At 38.8% G+C, this 18,428-nt stretch overlaps 1 protein-coding gene across 1 annotated transcript in view; it reads left to right on the forward strand.

The window, feature by feature from the left end:
* The first annotated feature begins 10,108 nt into the window (after positions 1–10,108).
* The window catches only part of LOC139710735 (organic cation transporter protein-like), a 35,134-nt gene continuing 26,814 nt past the window's right edge, over positions 10,109–18,428 (forward strand). Inside the window, exons 1-3 of the mRNA XM_071622652.1 lie at positions 10,109–10,298; positions 15,531–15,794; positions 18,049–18,152. Of these exons, the coding sequence (XP_071478753.1) occupies positions 10,137–10,298; positions 15,531–15,794; positions 18,049–18,152 (530 nt within the window). The 5' untranslated portion in view covers positions 10,109–10,136. The remainder of the gene's footprint in view (positions 10,299–15,530; positions 15,795–18,048; positions 18,153–18,428) is intronic.

An 18,428-nucleotide genomic window follows, 5' to 3' on the forward strand; every position in this document is an offset into this window, starting at 1 on the left:
TGTTTTAACGAGTTGAAACAGTCCCACTTGTTTAAGGTTCCAGTATATTTTGATGTAGATTATCATTGAACAATTTGCCTATAATATGGTATGATTTAAATACACTTCTTGTATTAATTCTTTTCACTGAATATCATGAACGCGACTGAACCCGAGCAAGCGGAGCGAGCGAAGGGAGAGGGGAGGGTGTGGGAGGGGGTGTCCCCCCTCCCACGGTGAGAACTTTTTGCATTTTGATGTTGCAAATGATGCAATTTGATGCATGTTTTTGCGCGTTTTATCGACGTGAAACAGTAACATTAGTGTAAGGTAGCAGTATATTTTGATGTAGATTATTATTGAACAATTTGCCTATAAAATGGTATCAATTTGAATAATCTTCTTGTATTAATTCTTTTCACTGAATATCATGAACGCGACTGAACCCGAGCGAGCGGAGCGAGCGAAGGGGGAGGGGGAGGGTGTGGGAGGGGGTGTACCCCCTCCCACGGTGAGAACTTTTTGCATTTTGATGTTGCAATGGTGCAATTTAATGCATGTTTTTGCGCGTTTTATCGACGTGAAACAGTAACATTAGTGTTAGGCAGCAGTATATTTTGATGTAGATTATCATTGAACAATTTGCCTATAATATGGTATGATTTAAATACACTTCTTGTATTAATTCTTTTCACTGAATATCATGAACGCGACTGAACCCGAGCAAGCGGAGCGAGCGAAGGGAGAGGGGAGGGTGTGGGAGGGGGTGTCCCCCCTCCCACGGTGAGAACTTTTTGCATTTTGATGTTGCAAATGATGCAATTTGATGCATGTTTTTGCGCGTTTTATCGACGTGAAACAGTAACATTAGTGTAAGGTAGCAGTATATTTTGATGTAGATTATTATTGAACAATTTGCATATAAAATGGTATCATTTTGAATAATCTTCTTGTATTAATTCTTTTCACTGAATATCATGAAAGCGACTGAACCCGAGCGAGCGGAGCGAGCGAAGGGGGAGGGGGAGGGTGTGGGAGGGGGGTGTCCCCCTCCCACGGTGAGAACTTTTTGCATATTGATGTTGCAAAATGGTGCAATTTGATGCATGTTTTTGCGTGTTTTAACGAGTTGAAGCAGTCCCACTTGTTTGAGGTTGCAGTATATTTTAGTGTAGATTATTATTGAACAATTTGCCTATATTTAAATACACTTCTTGTATTAATTCTTACACTGAATATCATGAACGCTGTCTGTTCAGCAATCAAACAGAAAAAGCATGCACACGAGGTTGTAGATAGGGGCATATCCCCTCCCACACGAAGGGGATTTTGCGTTTTCAGACCTGAAATTCAGCGATCTGGTGCAAATTTTTGGTGCAATACTTTTTCATCGAAGTGTTAAAATCACGGAATTTAGCTCTTATTCCGAATGTGCACCATCTGTGTGTCAGTGTATAAAGTCTAGTGAGGTAGAGCTTAGGGGAAGGGGAATTCCGCCTCCCGCTCGCGGAGCTTTTGCGTTTTTAGAATTGAAATAAAGCGATCTGGGTATAGCCACAGTCTACTTCTATGCATGGCGGAAGGGGGGGGGAGGAGGGGCGGGTGAGCAGGGAGAAGGCGTGGGCTAGTGTTATCTCCACCTTTCCCTTCCGATGGAGCTTTTGCCTTTTTAAGGTTGAAATTGAGATATCTCGTATACGCATATTTGATGGAATCAACATTTGGGAAATCAAAAAAAAAAAAAAAACTGATGGGGGGAGGGGACTGAGGGAGGAAAGGGTCGATTAAAAGGGGAAATTCCCCTTATACATGAGGGAACCTTGAGTTTTTGGAAGGTATGTGATAAGTCTTGTGTACTCAGAATTATTCATAATTTTTTTTTTTAAATCTAAAAAGTGTACTAAGCTAGGGAAAGAGGCACAGAGGGGGAGGGTTTGGGAGGGGGATACCCCCTCCCATGCACGAGAGATTTTGCATATTTTGAATTGAAATTCAACGATCTGGTGCACACTTTGAGTGAAATATTCAAAAAAAAATATCTTATTTGATGAAAGGTTGCAAAGGAGACCCGCTTCATGTGCATGCATACAGTATACACGCATTTTTTTTTTCCGCCTCCCAAATCCCCGGTCCAAATCTTAGGGGGGGCGACCGCCCCCATCGCCCCCCCCCCCCCCTGGCTACGCCAGTGGTCAGTACTCTTTACAGAAAGCTCATGCACACAAGTCTCCTTTTCTTTTTTACATTTTCGAGGAGTCAGTCGACAAGGTATATCCATGTTAAACAATGTTATCAACCCATAATAGGAGTTTTCGGTTTTGACATAAATACCAATTAAGAATAATTTATCAACTAATATTCTGCTTTTTCCGTCACAACGAAATGAGACTGTCATGAATATGCACGTTGGTACAAAGTGGGTGTGGCCTATTAGGCAAGATGGTAAGATTAGACAAGATGGCTCGAGGCTGGGACCATAATATGCCGTCTGTGGAGGCGAGGGATGAATAAAGTTTTCGTTACCTATAGTGGTGGTGATTTGTTTCGGTGTCAGAATGTGTGACATGTTGTTGCCCCATCAGGATTTCCCTCCTTCCGTAATAAGACGATTACTAGAAGAAAACCAGAGTAACATCCTATAAAGTCATTGATATACTTGCTACTTGCCTTGCACGTTGTGAAAATTGTTCTGTCAGGTGTAACCGTATACATGGTGTGTATTGGCTTCAGTGACCAGTGGCGGATACAGGCGGGGCGCACCGGTTGAGCGCCAATTTTATTTTCATTTTTTCTTGAAACAAAAGAAATAAAAAGAAACAATGGGGGAGGGGCGTGACGCGCCCCTTTTAATTTTGTAAAGGCTCCCCCCCCCCCCCCTTTAAGGAATTCCTGGATCCGCATCTGGTGGCCGCTCCTTAAATCTTTTCATTTACTCAAGGTGTAAATGCCGTCTTCTTCCACCAAAGATCAGCAAAATTAGATCGTTTTATTTCTTTGATGAATTTAAGACAGGTTAAAAGGGACTTAAAAGGATTGAAGTGGTTTCATCATTTTACTATTAAAAAAAAAAAAAAAAAAAAAAAAAAAAAACTTGTTCAAGATCTGGCTTCAGTTCAGGGCAACAAACACCCCCAATATTTCAGACGGAAGAAGGCAAAACGGAGTTCCGTGGATAACAAAAAAATCTATAAAAATGGCCCGTAAATTTGATTCTTATGGAAGGAAGTTCAGAAAAACTGATGAACTTTCGAACTGTGTGGTAATGATGAGAGTCTTTTGCTGACATACAAAAAAAGAAACAAAACAGACCGCAAACTAGTGGTATGAAGTAATCTATAACGATGGTGGCATACCGTAGTGAATGAATCGACGTGACGTCTTAAATGTGTGCCAAAGACTTGAAAATAGCACCACGTCATTAGATGCAAACGTCAATTTAGTGGAAACATTGTTGCAAGCAAACGCAGGATTTCGATTTAAAGAAATCCCTTCTGAATTTGTCAAATAAAAAAAGATTACTAATCATTGACTGGGGAAAACAGACAAATATCTCTTGGTGGTGATGTTCTGCATCCAGACCTGTTAAAATTGTTGTTGTTGTTGTTGTTGTTGTTGTTTTAAAGAACGAAAGAAGAGAGTTGAAATTGGCATCTGAATACATGCCCCCCCCCCCCTTCATGAGCTGATACCTACCAATTAGGACCGTCTGATAACTTCTTTTTCCGTCAGTAACAAAAACAAGATACTAGATCAATGTAAACTCAGAAAACCGATATTACCACAAAAAAACCCTTCCGTTTCATATAAAGCTAGTTCCCTTTTCAATAGGTTCACACGGCAATGTAACTGACTTCCTTACTTGAATGCATTCTTAACAACATTTTCAGTCTTTTCACTTTTTATTGTCATACCACTGTTCAGCTACTCTCCCCTTTCTCAATCCTGTTCTGCACGTTCGATGTACATACCTTCTTAAGCTTATTCTGTTTTGTTCGTGTTATTGTTTGGCATTTGTTTGTATCATGTCACTGCGTGTCATTCTATCTTCAAGTGTGTACGCAGAGGGCGCCGTTAAAGCAGTTATCAAACTGAATGTTTCTCTATACCCTGCATTATGATGAAGGAAATGTTAATAATGATAGATGAATAAATAGATGAATGACTTGAAACTTCACCTAATAATAAAATATATTCAAACAAAAGTCAGTATCGTCCACAAAAGTGTAGGGTAGAGCTGTATGTTAAAAAGTGTTTGTAGTTGTAGGGGGGGGGGGGGGGCTATTTCATCTCTTCTCCGATGTATTCCAACAATAGATATAATAGAGTATTATTTACGACTTTTATTGATATTCTGTCAGATTAGAGTCCAGAGTCATGTCCAGTCGAGTAATTTAGATTTTTATTTCATTAATCTTTGTGCAAATTCCAATTCGCGCATCCCCATGTCTATAACCATTATAAACCACTAATCTTTTATAAGTAGGGATGGCGAAAAGTACACAATCATGCTTCTTAGAGAGTGGTTGGTCATTATGCAATGAAATATGAGTCCATTGTATTCCTATTTGTTGAGCGCATCCAGCTTTGCACAAACTTCAAATTATTATCTTATAGTGGTAGCATCGTTCCTTGGTTCACAGGGAATATTTAGGAATGTCGTGACTCTAGAATCTCTTGAACCTCCTTATTCATTGGTCGCCAAAGGCTCAAAAGGTTGGTCTGTTGGAACGAGTGTTGTGAGTGTTGTGTGGCGTTCAATAATAGATGCTTGAATTTTACGATATTAGTCTAAAGCCTTTCTGTTAATTCACTAAGCCTCGCAGTCCGGATGAATGTCAGTAAAGGCATGTCATGCTCTATCAGGCGAGATGGTGGTAACGCCCATGACCTAGTCTACCTTTCACTTCTTATTGAATTACTTCCAAAGAGTATCTTCTCAGGCGCGTCTAATAATGCTGTCATTGTCAAATTGGGGTAGGGATAAAGATCGGAGGGAGGATTATTGAGGATCAGATTGGAGCGCTGTCTCAGATTTCTTAAGAGGGTTTTTAGCCAGAGAACTTTAACAACTGGCAAATTCGGATGGATTTTGAGTTGTCTTTTTTTTTTCACTTTCAACAACCAGCTACGTAATCTGTGAGAGCTGAAGAGTACAACTTTACTGATACCGTGTGAAGAGTTCCTTCTCTAACCAAGTTAAGCTTGTTTGTACTTTGTATTGACTTCTTTATTTAACAAAGAGATGTCAAATCATAGTACCATGTACAAAAATATATTGAACACGAAATTACAAAGTTTTCATGCACAGACCTGAACAAAGTACTAAAGAGAAGGAGCGAATAATGAAATAAATGCAATAATTCTGTCCCATCCATGTTAGTTACAGTCACTGACAGTTAGCCTTTCTTTACTGGTCAAGGGAGAAGACAGTACATGGGGAAAAGGGACAATACCTGACTTTATGATCTAAACATTCAAAATTTGGTGGAAATATTCTAACGTCAAGCTTTGTTACCGTCATTATAGAATACAATATTTCACTCTGTGTTTTTTTAATGATTGGGAGAAGTAAGGAAATATCAACTTTCCTCGGTGAAAGTCTCTGTACAGGTAGTACGTTAAGTCTGTGACTAAACATAGCGTGATTAAATTTCGTTTGTGCATATTTATCTTATTTAGTCACAGGGTTAAATGCCCTCAATCAACCAAGAAGCTGTTTTTTTTTTTCAGCCATGAAACGAAAGATACAGATGAAAGATACAGAAACGAAACAAAATAAATTCAACTCCAGAGGTTATACAAATAATCTATAGATAAAGAAAAAAAAACACAGCGTAACAAAACAAAGAATAAACGTACTTTATGAAAAGCAAAATAAAATAAAATAACAACATATATTTAAGGTGTTTATGTTCTTCAGTAATATCAACCTGCATTTTTCTGGAATTCATTCCGAGGACAATCTGACGAAATATTAAAGTAAAAGCAAGTTCAACATTTCCCATCTTTGGCGAAAGGCGAGTTTTTTTTTAAGGTTTTATGACATACAAATGCATGTTGATTTGTGTTGATTCATGGTACTCTCAACATCACTTTTGCAGTGAAACGAATACCTAGCACAATCCATATATTTTTGAATAATTTTCTTCTATTTTTCTTCAGATTACTTGAATACGCCCACACACACACACACACACACACACACACACACAAACACACACAAACGCACACAAACCTTCCAAACCAAGATTCTATCTATAGTTGTGACCTCATCCCCTGTCAATCATTGCTAAAGTACATGATTAACAAAAGACACTGGAATGCACCCTCCCCGAGCCCGAGCATAACTTGCAAACGTTCCCTTGCCATATCTTGTCACATTAATATCACAAAAATATGCAAGTTATGCTAGTCGAGGGGAAGATGCATTCCAATGTCTTTTGTTAATCATATCAGTGCTTTAGCAATGATTGACAGACGAGGTCACAACCAGAATCTTGGTTTCGAAGTTGTTGTTGTTGTTGTTGTTGTTGGTGGGGTTTTTTGTGTGTGTGAGGGCGTTTCCAAGTAATCCGAAGAAAAAAAAACAAGAAAAGTTATCTAAAATATATAGAATGTTTCTAGATATTCGTTTCATCGCAAAAGTTATTTTTAGGGTATCATAAATCAACACAAATCAACATGCATTTGTATGTCATAAAACCTTTAAATTTTTTAATCGTCCAAAACTTTTCTGCGATCAACGTGATTGCTATATTATCTGACCTCTAAAAATTTGATAAGATCCGATAACATGCCCACGATTAATCCACGATTAAGACTAAACTTTAATCGTAGCGCAAATTGTGAGAGACTAAACAAAAAAATCCACAATCAGCTACTCACTGCGAATCATGGCGTGCGTAGGGGATGACTATAATGGAACCCAGCATCAATCCGAAAGCTGACGGCATCAAACCCGAAAGCCAAAAAAACACAACTATAAACCAGTGGAATGCTTTTGTCAATCCCGAAAAAACGGACAGTAATTGTTTGAATAATTCCAGCCAGCTGGAACTCACGCCCTTGAATCTTTTTAGTTAAAGTCTGGTATTTGGCAATGATGATAAAAAAAAGTTTGTTAACCTACGCAGTGCAAAACAATGAAATGGATACTACCAGGAGATAAGTGTTGATTATTCTTGTCACCTTGTTTTAGCAAGGAGGTCTTAGACCCCGTTTACAGTGAGCGAAAAGGCCGGGCTCGGCCGCGGCCGAGCCCGGCCTTAATTTCAGTGTAAACGCTCAAAAGGCCAAATGCGGGGCCAAATTGGCCGCGCATTTGGCCACGCTCTGAAGGTGATCTCGGCTGCGGCTCGGTCGCGGCCGAGCCCGGCCTTTTCTCACTGTAAACGCAAACTGGGCCAAATGCGGTACCAACTTTAGTCTGGCTTCCAGACCCTCTGCCTGTACTATTTCGCTATTCAGGATATTAACCCCTCAACGTCGAAAACTAGTATAGTTAAAGGTGGTTTTGTCCTTGCAAAGGATTTTTCCTTCGGTAAAGGCCTTTGCCGAACGGCAAACTCGTCGCCACGGAATCCAGTTGGCAAAGGGTCTGAAAACCAGACTATGCCAAATTTCGTTTATTTACAAGCAGAGCGCCACTTCGACAAAATATTGAAAGGTTTGAATTAAAAGCCCGGGCCGAGCCCGGCAGTGTAAACGGACAGAATTGCGGGGCTGGGCCGAGCCGCGGCCGAGCCCGGTCTCAATTGCGGGGCAGAGCCCCGCAATTCCAGTTTGCGTCTACAGTGAGCGAGACCACCTCCAGAGCATGACCAAATGCGCGGCCAATTTTGGCCCCGCATTTGGCCTTTAATTGCGCGTTTACACTGAAATGAAGGCCGGGCTCGGTCGCTCACTGTAAACGGGGTCACATACAGAGCTGGAATTAAACTGGTTATAATTTTTTCAAGCAAATGTCAGTTTTCTGGAGCCATCGCACGAGCTAGAAACCCACGAGTCAAACGGCCTACAATTACATAAACATCGTTTAAAAAAAAAGTCCATGATTCATGCACCCACGAGTCATTACAGCCCTCAAGGGACGCCAATAAATTTAGGTCCACAAGCTCGACACAATAGGCAAAGAGGTCTATGAGTTCGAAACTACGTTATTCAAACCCCGTGATCGAAAGTAGAGGGGCTCGAGGGCCTATTTGCCTCGTGTTAAGCTCGTGGGACTTGTTCACTGTCTACCTCGTAGCCCGTATGACTCGTGGGCTGTATAACTCGTGGGCTGTATGACTCGCAGCCCGTATGACTCGTGGGCTTAATGCCTTATATAGGTGTCGAGACCGTGTAGTGCACCCAGTCTTCCAGGGATCATCATAGGATGGCGAAAAGTAATCACCATCATGAAGACATAATCTTCCTTTGAGAGCGGATGGTTGTTATGCAATGAAACATGAGTAAATCGTCTATCTGGAGGCAGATCCACTTGGGTACATACTTGACATATTTTTGCGTGTCGCAACGAATTTTAGGTTTCATCAGGGTGCGTAAACAGTTGCTATCAAATTCGCAAACAGTTTTTACAATCTGTTCAAAATTGTTTTGAGACAAGAAAAAATGTTTGCGACAATGAAAACTGTTTGGGAATTTGACTGCAACCGTTTACGAATTTGATTATAACTGTCTATACGAACCCCCACTAAACCTGAATCTCGCTGCGTTTGCAAACATTTGCAAACATTCGCTGCTTTAGAAGCAAGTTCAGGCTCTGCTTGACATAAATTTCAGAAATTGTTACGCCGGCAAGCTTGTGCATTATACGTTGCTTTGGGAAACGAGTGAAATCCTTAACTGAGAGACAAATAGAAAGGTATTTTTGGAAATGAGACCATGAGCTGCGAACAGGTTTGTGTGGCAAGTCCCGTTGATGGAACGTAAGAATGTTAAAAAAAGCACACCTGGGGCAAGAAAAAACGTATAGGCCTATACAGTGATTTTAGACAATTTGGACGAAAACATGAAAGAATACGTATAAGACAGTTTGTGGGGAATTGTAGGGGAGAGCTCACCCCCTTTAATTTTGATAACTAACTCATATAGGTCTAGAAACAGGTGATGAGTTTTGCTGACTGTATAGGTAAACAGAATATTTTTATGAGGATTAATTGAATGATATTTCTTGAGCGTAATTTCCCTTGACTTCCGCTACAGACTTTCCTTCGTAGTATTTCATGCTCCTCGTGTGGGACATTCAATCATATTAACAATAATCACTCATATGCAAACACGACTTCAACGTGTTTATTACTTGTTCCGTTAAACATGACCGTTGTTCAATCAAGAGCGGCATCACGTCGCCTGTCATGACTGCGCAAAACGTAGTTCTCTGTCCCCTGTGAATCATCCAAACAGCTATGAATTGGTCGAGAGAAAAGAAAACGCAAGCAGGATACCCCGTTAGTGATTGGAGTCTGCATTTAACAGAGAATGAACTGATAAAAGAAACATGTGAAAAAGCCAAGTTACTTGATGGTGTCTTCGTACATTATTTGATCCAAACTCTTTTGAATCGTTTAATGCAAAGCCTAAAGCTCAGCAAAGCCATGGTTTTGGCTTACGATTTCTGGACCCAGCAATAACTCATCTATACGTGAAAAAGTAGCCACAAGAAAAGTTATCATGGGATATTTAATCCCAGGCAAGCGCCTCAGCAGCTAGGCCTATTCAGTTCTCATCTTTCAAAATACACGCTGAATCCAGGATGCATTGTAGCTGTTGGTATTTGGGACACAGCTTAAGAAAGCTCTGGTTGGCAGAAACAGCTATTATCACACAGGAGTGCATAAATGTGAATATGCCAGTGACCTCGTTTATTGTGAAGATGACTAAACCCAGCAGACGAGAATACTGCCGCCCGGTAAACCCTGCGCTTTTCACATTTTGGAGCACTACCCTGTTGGGAGCGTGTTTAGTAAGCTTTCATATTTAGCTACGGTATTCATGCGTACAATTCTGACAGGAGGCACCGCCAAGCTGGAGAGCGACCGTCATTCGTCAATCGGAGCAAAGGGCGAGTTTGAGGTGAAGTTCGCACACGAGATTTATAGGAGTAAAGACACTAACTTGCGTACCGTGCTCCAGGGAGCATCGATGTGTTGAAGATGGCCTCAAACTTTAAACTTGATGATTTTCTCAAGAAATATGGCGAATTTGGCCCTTTTCAGTGGCGGATATTTGCCATTAATTCTTTCATCACCTTCTTTAGTGCCTACGTTTCGATGATTGCAGTTTTCCTGGGTGCTGTTACTGATCACTGGTGTGCGGTAAGTTTCACCCTCTTCCGAATTCCGCAGCTCCTGTCAAGAGAGCAGTCCGCTCTTTGGACATTGTTTTCCGTAGCTGTGAACATTTTGAACTCACCATTGTAGAGAAACTATATAAGTCTAAGAGCATAAGATCTATGTCATTCAATATTGCATGTTGACTTGCGTTGATTCATGATACCGTCAGCATCACCTATGTGGCCAAGTTATAATATCTAGACTAATTCTAAATTTACGTGCATAGAAACTATACTTTCTAATAATAAATGTAAAAGTTTTATTTCTGCTATTTTTCTTGGATACACCCAAAAACCTCCCTTATCGAAAATTCTGCCAGTGACATCATCTGTCAATCATTGGCAAAGTAGGCCTGATAATACGATTTATAGAAGACATTGGAATGCAACTTTCCCAAGGCTGAGCATTTGAAACCAGTTTGTTTAAATGTTACTCATTATTATACTCATTATTTAAGCCCTGTCTTAAGAGACCTCTCTGGACGTTCTCCGGCAAACCGGTGAAGAATCACCCCGTGTTTACTTTCCACAGATTTCATAAAATAATCACGGGTTGAACGATAAGTGTCCCGTTTTAACAGGTACTGCTCGAAAACCTTTTTCCGGGGAAAATACGCTGTCCTTGGCTATCACAAATATAGTCAAAAAACTGGAAATAGAAGCACTTCGCATATTGTCATTGCAGTGGCATAAATTACATGACTTAATATGCACGTAAATTTACTGTGCACTGATAGAGGCATGGAGGCCCTGTTATCTACAGAGGCAGACCTAACTTTGACTGTTTTTCCTTAAAATATGTTTACAGTTAACCGCGTTTTGTTTCTCTTTTCATGGGGATCTTTCAGAGAGAAAATAAAGAAAGTATAATTTATACTTTCTTTATTTTCTCTTTGAAAGATCCCCATGAAAAGAGAAACAAAACGCGGTTAACTGTCATAAAATTATCCACATAATACAATCAGAGAGCCACTGTAAATTACGATACCGTTCAACCCACAGAACTAGATGGGTGTGACGACTGTATGAATTAATTATGAATTATATGTAGATCTATGTTCTATGAAAGTCGGGAAAATTTGTCATTTCAAGCCGACACCAACATGTATCATATAGTTACAATAATTTTGTTCTCATTTATTTTGGATGGTTTTAGGCAACAAGTTCTATATTTACACAGCGGAAATTAGATTTTTGTATTTTCTATATGTATTACGAAATGAATAAGAAATTGTAATGGCATAACATCATCAACTTGCTGATTAGAATATTCATAACGACTGGTGAAGAAGTGTTCTCCAAGAAAAAGAAAAAAGATGTGAAATTTCAGAATGTCATAACTCCTTATTTATTTGATCATTTTTTTTTTGCATTTTTCTGCAAAAAAAAAACACATTTCTTATGAAATTTAGCAAATTCTACAGTGGATTTTTTCTTTAAATGATGATCTGTGTATTGAATCAAACAAGTAACTTTGCATTTGCACTGTAGAGTCCCTTTAAGCAAACTTTCGCAGTCACAATACACTTTCCCTAATCTTTTAGAGTCCGAAGTTCGAACACTTCGTGCATTATAACTCGTAGAACGCTTACTCGTGTGCACATGATCGGCGCATCAATTTTGGTACTGTTTTTTTTTTTAATGGTAATTTCTAACAAGGAGGCTTCAAGTATGCCTAACGAAAGGCGATTTATGCACCGGCATAGTAACACACCTGCAGGAAGTGCCATTGACAGTGCTTTTGTTCTTCTTTGGAAGCCCCCCCCCCCCCCCCCCCCCCCAGTTATGGCCGCCATAAGTTACAGTGCTTTGAAGTCGGTTTCATCTGTAGGCCTAAGATAACTCGCACACAAGCACACACACACACACACGCACACACACACACTCTCTCTCTCTCTCTCTCTCTCTCTTTCTCTCTCTCTCTCTCACTCACTCCACTGTCGAAGAACTTTTTAGTTGTTGTTGCTGTTGTTGTTCGGTTTTTTATGGTGCGTTTTTTTATGTTTGTATGGACTGGTCTATAATAGTTGGTCCATCTACTGATGATAGAGGATTAAAAGACGTGGTTAAAGTAGCCTAATACGTGAGGTATACGTTTGCTGAATGCCTGGAAACCTAACTAGTGTTCGTGGTATACAAGGCAGCCAGAGACTCAATTTAGAAGGAGGTGTTGGAGAAGGAAAAGAAACAAGAATCTTTCCTTTGTACCCATCCCCAATGCAGCTGAGAAGCTATGCGCTCTATCGCAGGTGTTAATAGATTGCTTTGACAAAATACAGCACTTCTCTTTATTATAAGATGCATCATTCCTAAAATTCAACACACGTAGCCACCAGCAATTCGCTGTTCCTTCAATATTTTCGCCGACAATTGTCTAGTGTACAAAGGGGATAGAAGTCGCGAAGAAAATAAGTAAAATTTGTACTTCTTTAACTGTAGAACGCTATATAAACACGCAGAAACACGCTTTAGCCAATTACTTAATTCCGACAGGCTTAACATTCAAGTGCTAAACGAATGTAAATCTGGCGAGATGTTTATAACTTTTTTAATAAGTACAAAAGGGGCCTGAGCTTCCGATCTTTTTATGACATAATATTATACTAACACACCTTTTCAGTCTGGGGTATCAATAAACACGGAAATTTGAAGAAAAACTTACAGTTCCATATACATGATTTCAAAATTTAAATACAGCCTAAAATTGTCACAATAGGAACCTTTTCTTTGGTCTCCATATCCAAACTCTATGGGAAAGCGGCTTGGAGCATGGAACATCAAGGCCAGTGAAATGCTATAAACTACGCATAAATTTGCATAAATTCCACCACTCCTCTAACCCACTGCTGTCTGCGAGGAGCTGGGCAAAATGGCATGGAATTCCAGATCCTTCAGCCATTCACGCTTTGAAATGAGTTCAACCAAATTGACCTTTGAAATTGCTTGCCATATTGAATTCAGAACCAACAAACCGAAGACTTTCCATTGATTGGAAGCTCTCGAACTATGCGGTTCCCTAAAACACTGTGGGTTTCAGTTAAAGCTTGTGTGAACACGAGTAACAATAAGTGAAGTTATGTTGAATTCAGGAAGCCTATAGGAATACAAGTACTTAGCATCTCAAATCTCAAAACATGTACCTTGACCCAAAAACAAAGTGTCGTTATTATAGACGTATATAAGACTATCTTTTATCTTCAGTATTTTTTTTTTTTGAATGTCACTATACATTGTTCATAGAAAGCAGCTGCGTACAGATCAGTGTTAACAGACTTTCTACGTTTTTCTTTCGGACATCAGATTCGGTAGATTTTTTTGCCTCCGCTCCGTATGATATTTGAGGCCTTTTTTTTAGTTGTCCCTCATTCCCTCTCACACATCGTTTCAGAAATTAAGTTTCTTTCTATACGTGGCCCAAGTATGCTGCAAAGGTATAGAGGCGCTGACTAGATATTCTGCAAAAAAGCCCTTTGGGTCAATGGTTACTGAACTTTGGCTAAAAAAAAAAAATCTTACTAGGAATATCTATTGATTATACACTGTAAAAAGTCCGGTGTTAAATAGTGAACACCGAGCTGGTGTTAAATTTTCGGTGCTTATTCATGGTGTTGAATTAACACCTCCGGGTGTCATTTCCAAATATAAAACTGTTTTTTGAAGAGTTTCTTAGTAACTGCACTTCTTGTTGATTTTTAATTTAAACAAGACGATCAAGAATTTTACATTAAAATACTAGATTTTTGAAAAAATGTGAAAATGAATTTACTAAAATTAATTACTAATTTAATAAAAGTAACACCAGCTGGTGTGGTCTCTTATTGAAGCTGGACGGGTGTTAAACCATTGATATTAACACCAACAAATATCAAATCAACACCATGTGGTGTCATTTTTGAATTAACACCAGTGCAGTGTCAGAATAACACCATGTACTGTGTCAAATTAACACCACGAAGTGTCAGGTGAACACTTTTCAACACCATCACAGTGCATTTTCTACACCTGTGGGTGTGGTCCTCTACTGAAGTTTGATCGGTGTTAGATTTAACACCCGTGGTGTTAAATCTAACACCGATGTTTTTACAGTGTATAATTTGGTAGGAAAGGTACAATGATAAAATACTCGGATCACCTAAAAAGATAGTTATTGAAGTGAAATGATAGAGGTCTAAATTCGAAAGGTCACCGTTATACCCTAGAAAGTTATTTAAGGTCATTTGCAGTCGATACTTCAGCTAGGGATTTCTAGTTAATATAAGCTGGTAGACAGCGTAAAAATGAATTGACAGTTATTTGCATGATTATTGCAGAAAAATGTCAAGAGTCAGAGGTCACAGTACTTTGGTTAAAAATATCATTTTGTGCTAGAACTTTAGCTATTACTTACCACTTGTAATATTATGTTAGAAGGATGAAAATTACATTATCAATTAACTGAAAAGACATCAATGAAATATCATAGACCAAGGCTAAAGGTTATTCAGATTAAGCTACATTTCATATTCGGACCATATCAATGATACTCGATAGACAGGCATAAGTTCTACACTAACGTCATGTTGGGTAATGGATAGACTCAATAAATCGTAAAATATTTCCTTTCAGCAAAGAGGGCATTGGTCAATCTCTGGTCAGTGATCAGGGTTAACAAACTTCACTAAATACAGCCATGATCTTTTGGAAGATTTCGTGAGGCATCCAAGTAGATTGTGAACAACAATCAATTCCCCGGGTTCACCACAATTATGCATCTTCCGAAATGTCCTGTAAGCAAATACACGTACATGTCCTTCCAAAATCTTGTCCTATTTTCTGAACCCATAAAAAAGGTTCACCATAATTATGCATCTTCCGAAATTTCCTGTAAGCAAATACACGTACGTGTTCTCCCAAAATCTCGTCCCAAATCTTTTGAAATCAGAAAAGGCGCCATCATTATATCAATCATTAGTTCTGGTCCATTCATGGTAATTGTTTCCTCAGTGAAAATCGGACCACACTTGAGGATTTTCCCCATGTTTGTTATGTTCACGCTTATAGCGGTATATAGAGGAAGGTTATTTATTCTTATCATAATGTATGTTCTGTTGGAAATTTTGTCTTCATTGTTTTCTTTATGATTATCATCATTGTCAATTCATCAGTAGTACTGATGTTAGTATTGTTTCATTTACCATGGCATTGATGTTTCTTTGTTTCCCCGTGTTGTCTACAGACTCCGGAGTGGAACTGTGATGGTACTAACCTCACGGCGTGGGAATGTGAGCTGGTCAAGAAGAACTGGAGTGTACCGTTCAACTACACCTCTCCCGGAGGTTCCATCCAGTATGATCAGTGCTCCCGCTACAATGTCTCCAGCCTAGAATTCAGGCCAGAGTCCGACCCATCCAAGTACCTTAATGGGGATCTACCGACTATCCCTTGTGATGCTGGTTGGGTCTACGATAGGAGTCAGTACAAGTCTTCCATTGTAACCGATGTAAGTTCACCTATTTTACCTCAACTTGACAATTTTACACTCGTGCCCTCTTTTCCTTCATGCAATTAAATTGATAAGAAAACATTTTGATGATGTAAATAGAATACTAAACATCCGCGTCTTTCGAATGACGCACGCTTTTCATGATACTAAGAGCGAGAAAATGTGTTCAAAGGTCATTCAATATATACCCCGTGCCTTATAAAAATATTTTATTCCCCATCTCTAAATTCTGGAAATGAGGAATGTCAAAGACGTAGAGTTGATTTATGGCAGGCAAACATTGCACATAATAATTGTTTTCTTTGCACCCAATTAAAAGGTTGCAGTCAAATGGATGAAGTATTTTATTGCACAGTACAGTAACTGTTATTCTCATCTTGCAGACGCATCAGTCATGAATATGAGACTCATCCATATGTCCAAATTTAAAATTTGTTTTTAATTCAGAAGAAGAGAAAACGGGATTCGGGACAGACATATTTTACTGAACTTTGCAAACTTGACAAATCTCCAATCTTAACATTTTCGAATATTCTAGAATTCTGCCAAGGCATATGTACACAGAAAGACCCCTGTTTGTCAATTAGGATAAAGTCTATCACGGTGTCTATAGACCACGTTGGATTCGTCTCGCGTAATCAGGTTACACCATGCACCTGGATGTGGTCGCGTTGAGGCACATGCAATATGCATTGTAAGCATTTTACACTCATAGTTTTGAATGTGTAAATCCTGTTGTACTTACAAGGTCGTTCATTCAAACATTCATTGCAAATGAACTTTGTATTCATCAAATACCAGCAATATTATTGTATCCTTTCATTTTAGTATCATCCATGCATGTTCGTGCCATGATTATTCATGCTCGCTGTATTGAACACATCAAGGCATACACGTGCTTGGTGTCTGGCATAATTTCAAGTTCTTCAAGTTCAAATTTATTTTTATTTCCATCAAATAAACAGAGAAGATTATATACAATATATAAGCAGAACATATATGTAAATTAACAAAATGCGTGTGATAAGTAACAAAATGAAGAAAATGTACTTTTTTGAATATATATAAAAAGAATATACATTGTAAAAAATCAAATCAGGATGGAATGGAAATGGGGGGTCCCACTAAAAAGCAAAGAATGTACGATATGGGACCCTCAAAAAGTACATGAGAGAACGAATAATGAATTTATGAAACTACAAACATATATAAAACAAATGCAAATGAACACGTGTCAACTGACATGAAATCAAAGGAAAAAAAGAGGAAAGAAAAAAAAGACAAAATGAAAGTACAGCACGTGCCATCGTGTTGTAGTTTAAAAGTTTACTAGTGTGCAATAATTCTTCTTTTCTTCGAGCCTTCGACTAGCTAGTATATGCAAAAAAAAAAAAAAATGGTGAGTATGAGTTTCTTTGAGCTGTCTTGAGATACCAACAACAGAAATCTATCGAATTCATCATTTACTATGTAGTTATTCGTGGTTTTCGAAGTTATAGTGCATTCACACTCATGGAAAATCCAGTCCAAATATAACTTAGTCTGATAGAAAAGAGTAACACCTTACGAGTTCAACGATAACAATTTGACTGAAATCGGATGAAAAATAAGGAAGTTATGACATTTTGAAGTTTTGCGAATTTCTGCAAAACAGTTCTTGTACAATTATTGAAATGTGAGAGCTAACCATGTCTATGATACCCTCACAATTTTCCATTGATTGTGTACAAAAAAAAAAATGACGAAAGTTCAATGTGTCTGTCATTGAAGTTTGAAACATGATACCTGGTTGAATAACTTCAGAATAGTGATCAGTTGGATATACCAGGATTTGAGCCTCGGGCATATCATTGCATTTCAATGAAAAACTGGAAATTTCAAAATTTTATGTACAAACTGTATGGCAAGTCGTCAGGGAATGACATGCTCACTTTGTCATTTGCATATTCATATTGACCGTTCAAGAACTGTTATCTAAAAAATTAGCGAAAATTGGAAATGTCATATAACTTCCTTATTTTTCCCCCGATTGCGATCAGAATTTTACCGTTGAACTCGAAATATTTTACTCTTTTTTATCAGACAAACTTATATTTGGACTGGATTTCCCCTTTAATGTTAGACAGACCTGCTCGTGGGAATTAGAGAGGACTCTGGATTCTTTATGGAACCAGATCTCTGTCTGAAGTATTACAAATAATGGAATAAGAGACTGTTCATGTATTTTGTTTTGTTCCCCTCTCTGATCCAGTTTGATTTGGTGTGTGGAAACGAAGACCTTCCACAGGTATCTCAGTCGTTTTTCTATGGCGGCTATCTGGTTGGCTCTCTGGTATTTGGTATTCTTGCTGACGTGTAAGTGTACATCTTTTCTACACTATCATGGGCTTATATTTCTTCAGGTCGCCCTGTAGTTGGCAATGAACTCTTGTGACTTCCGATGCGATATTAGGAATCAATGAAACGTTGAGCTTAGCGTATTATGTCGCACAGAGTGGGCTTGCAGCGCTGCTAAATTATATGAAGCTATAATTCAGTCTTTGCATCAACTTGCGTCGTGCATGAGTAACAATACATCATTCCTGACATTTGACCTAAGCTGGTAGAATAGGTTTTACTGAGCCTTATTAC

The sequence above is a fragment of the Diadema antillarum genome, unplaced genomic scaffold, assembly GCF_040938485.1.
Source record: "Diadema antillarum isolate AM-2024a unplaced genomic scaffold, OU_Dant_1.0 seq00001558_RagTag, whole genome shotgun sequence".
NCBI classification, from domain to species: domain Eukaryota; kingdom Metazoa; phylum Echinodermata; class Echinoidea; order Diadematoida; family Diadematidae; genus Diadema; species Diadema antillarum.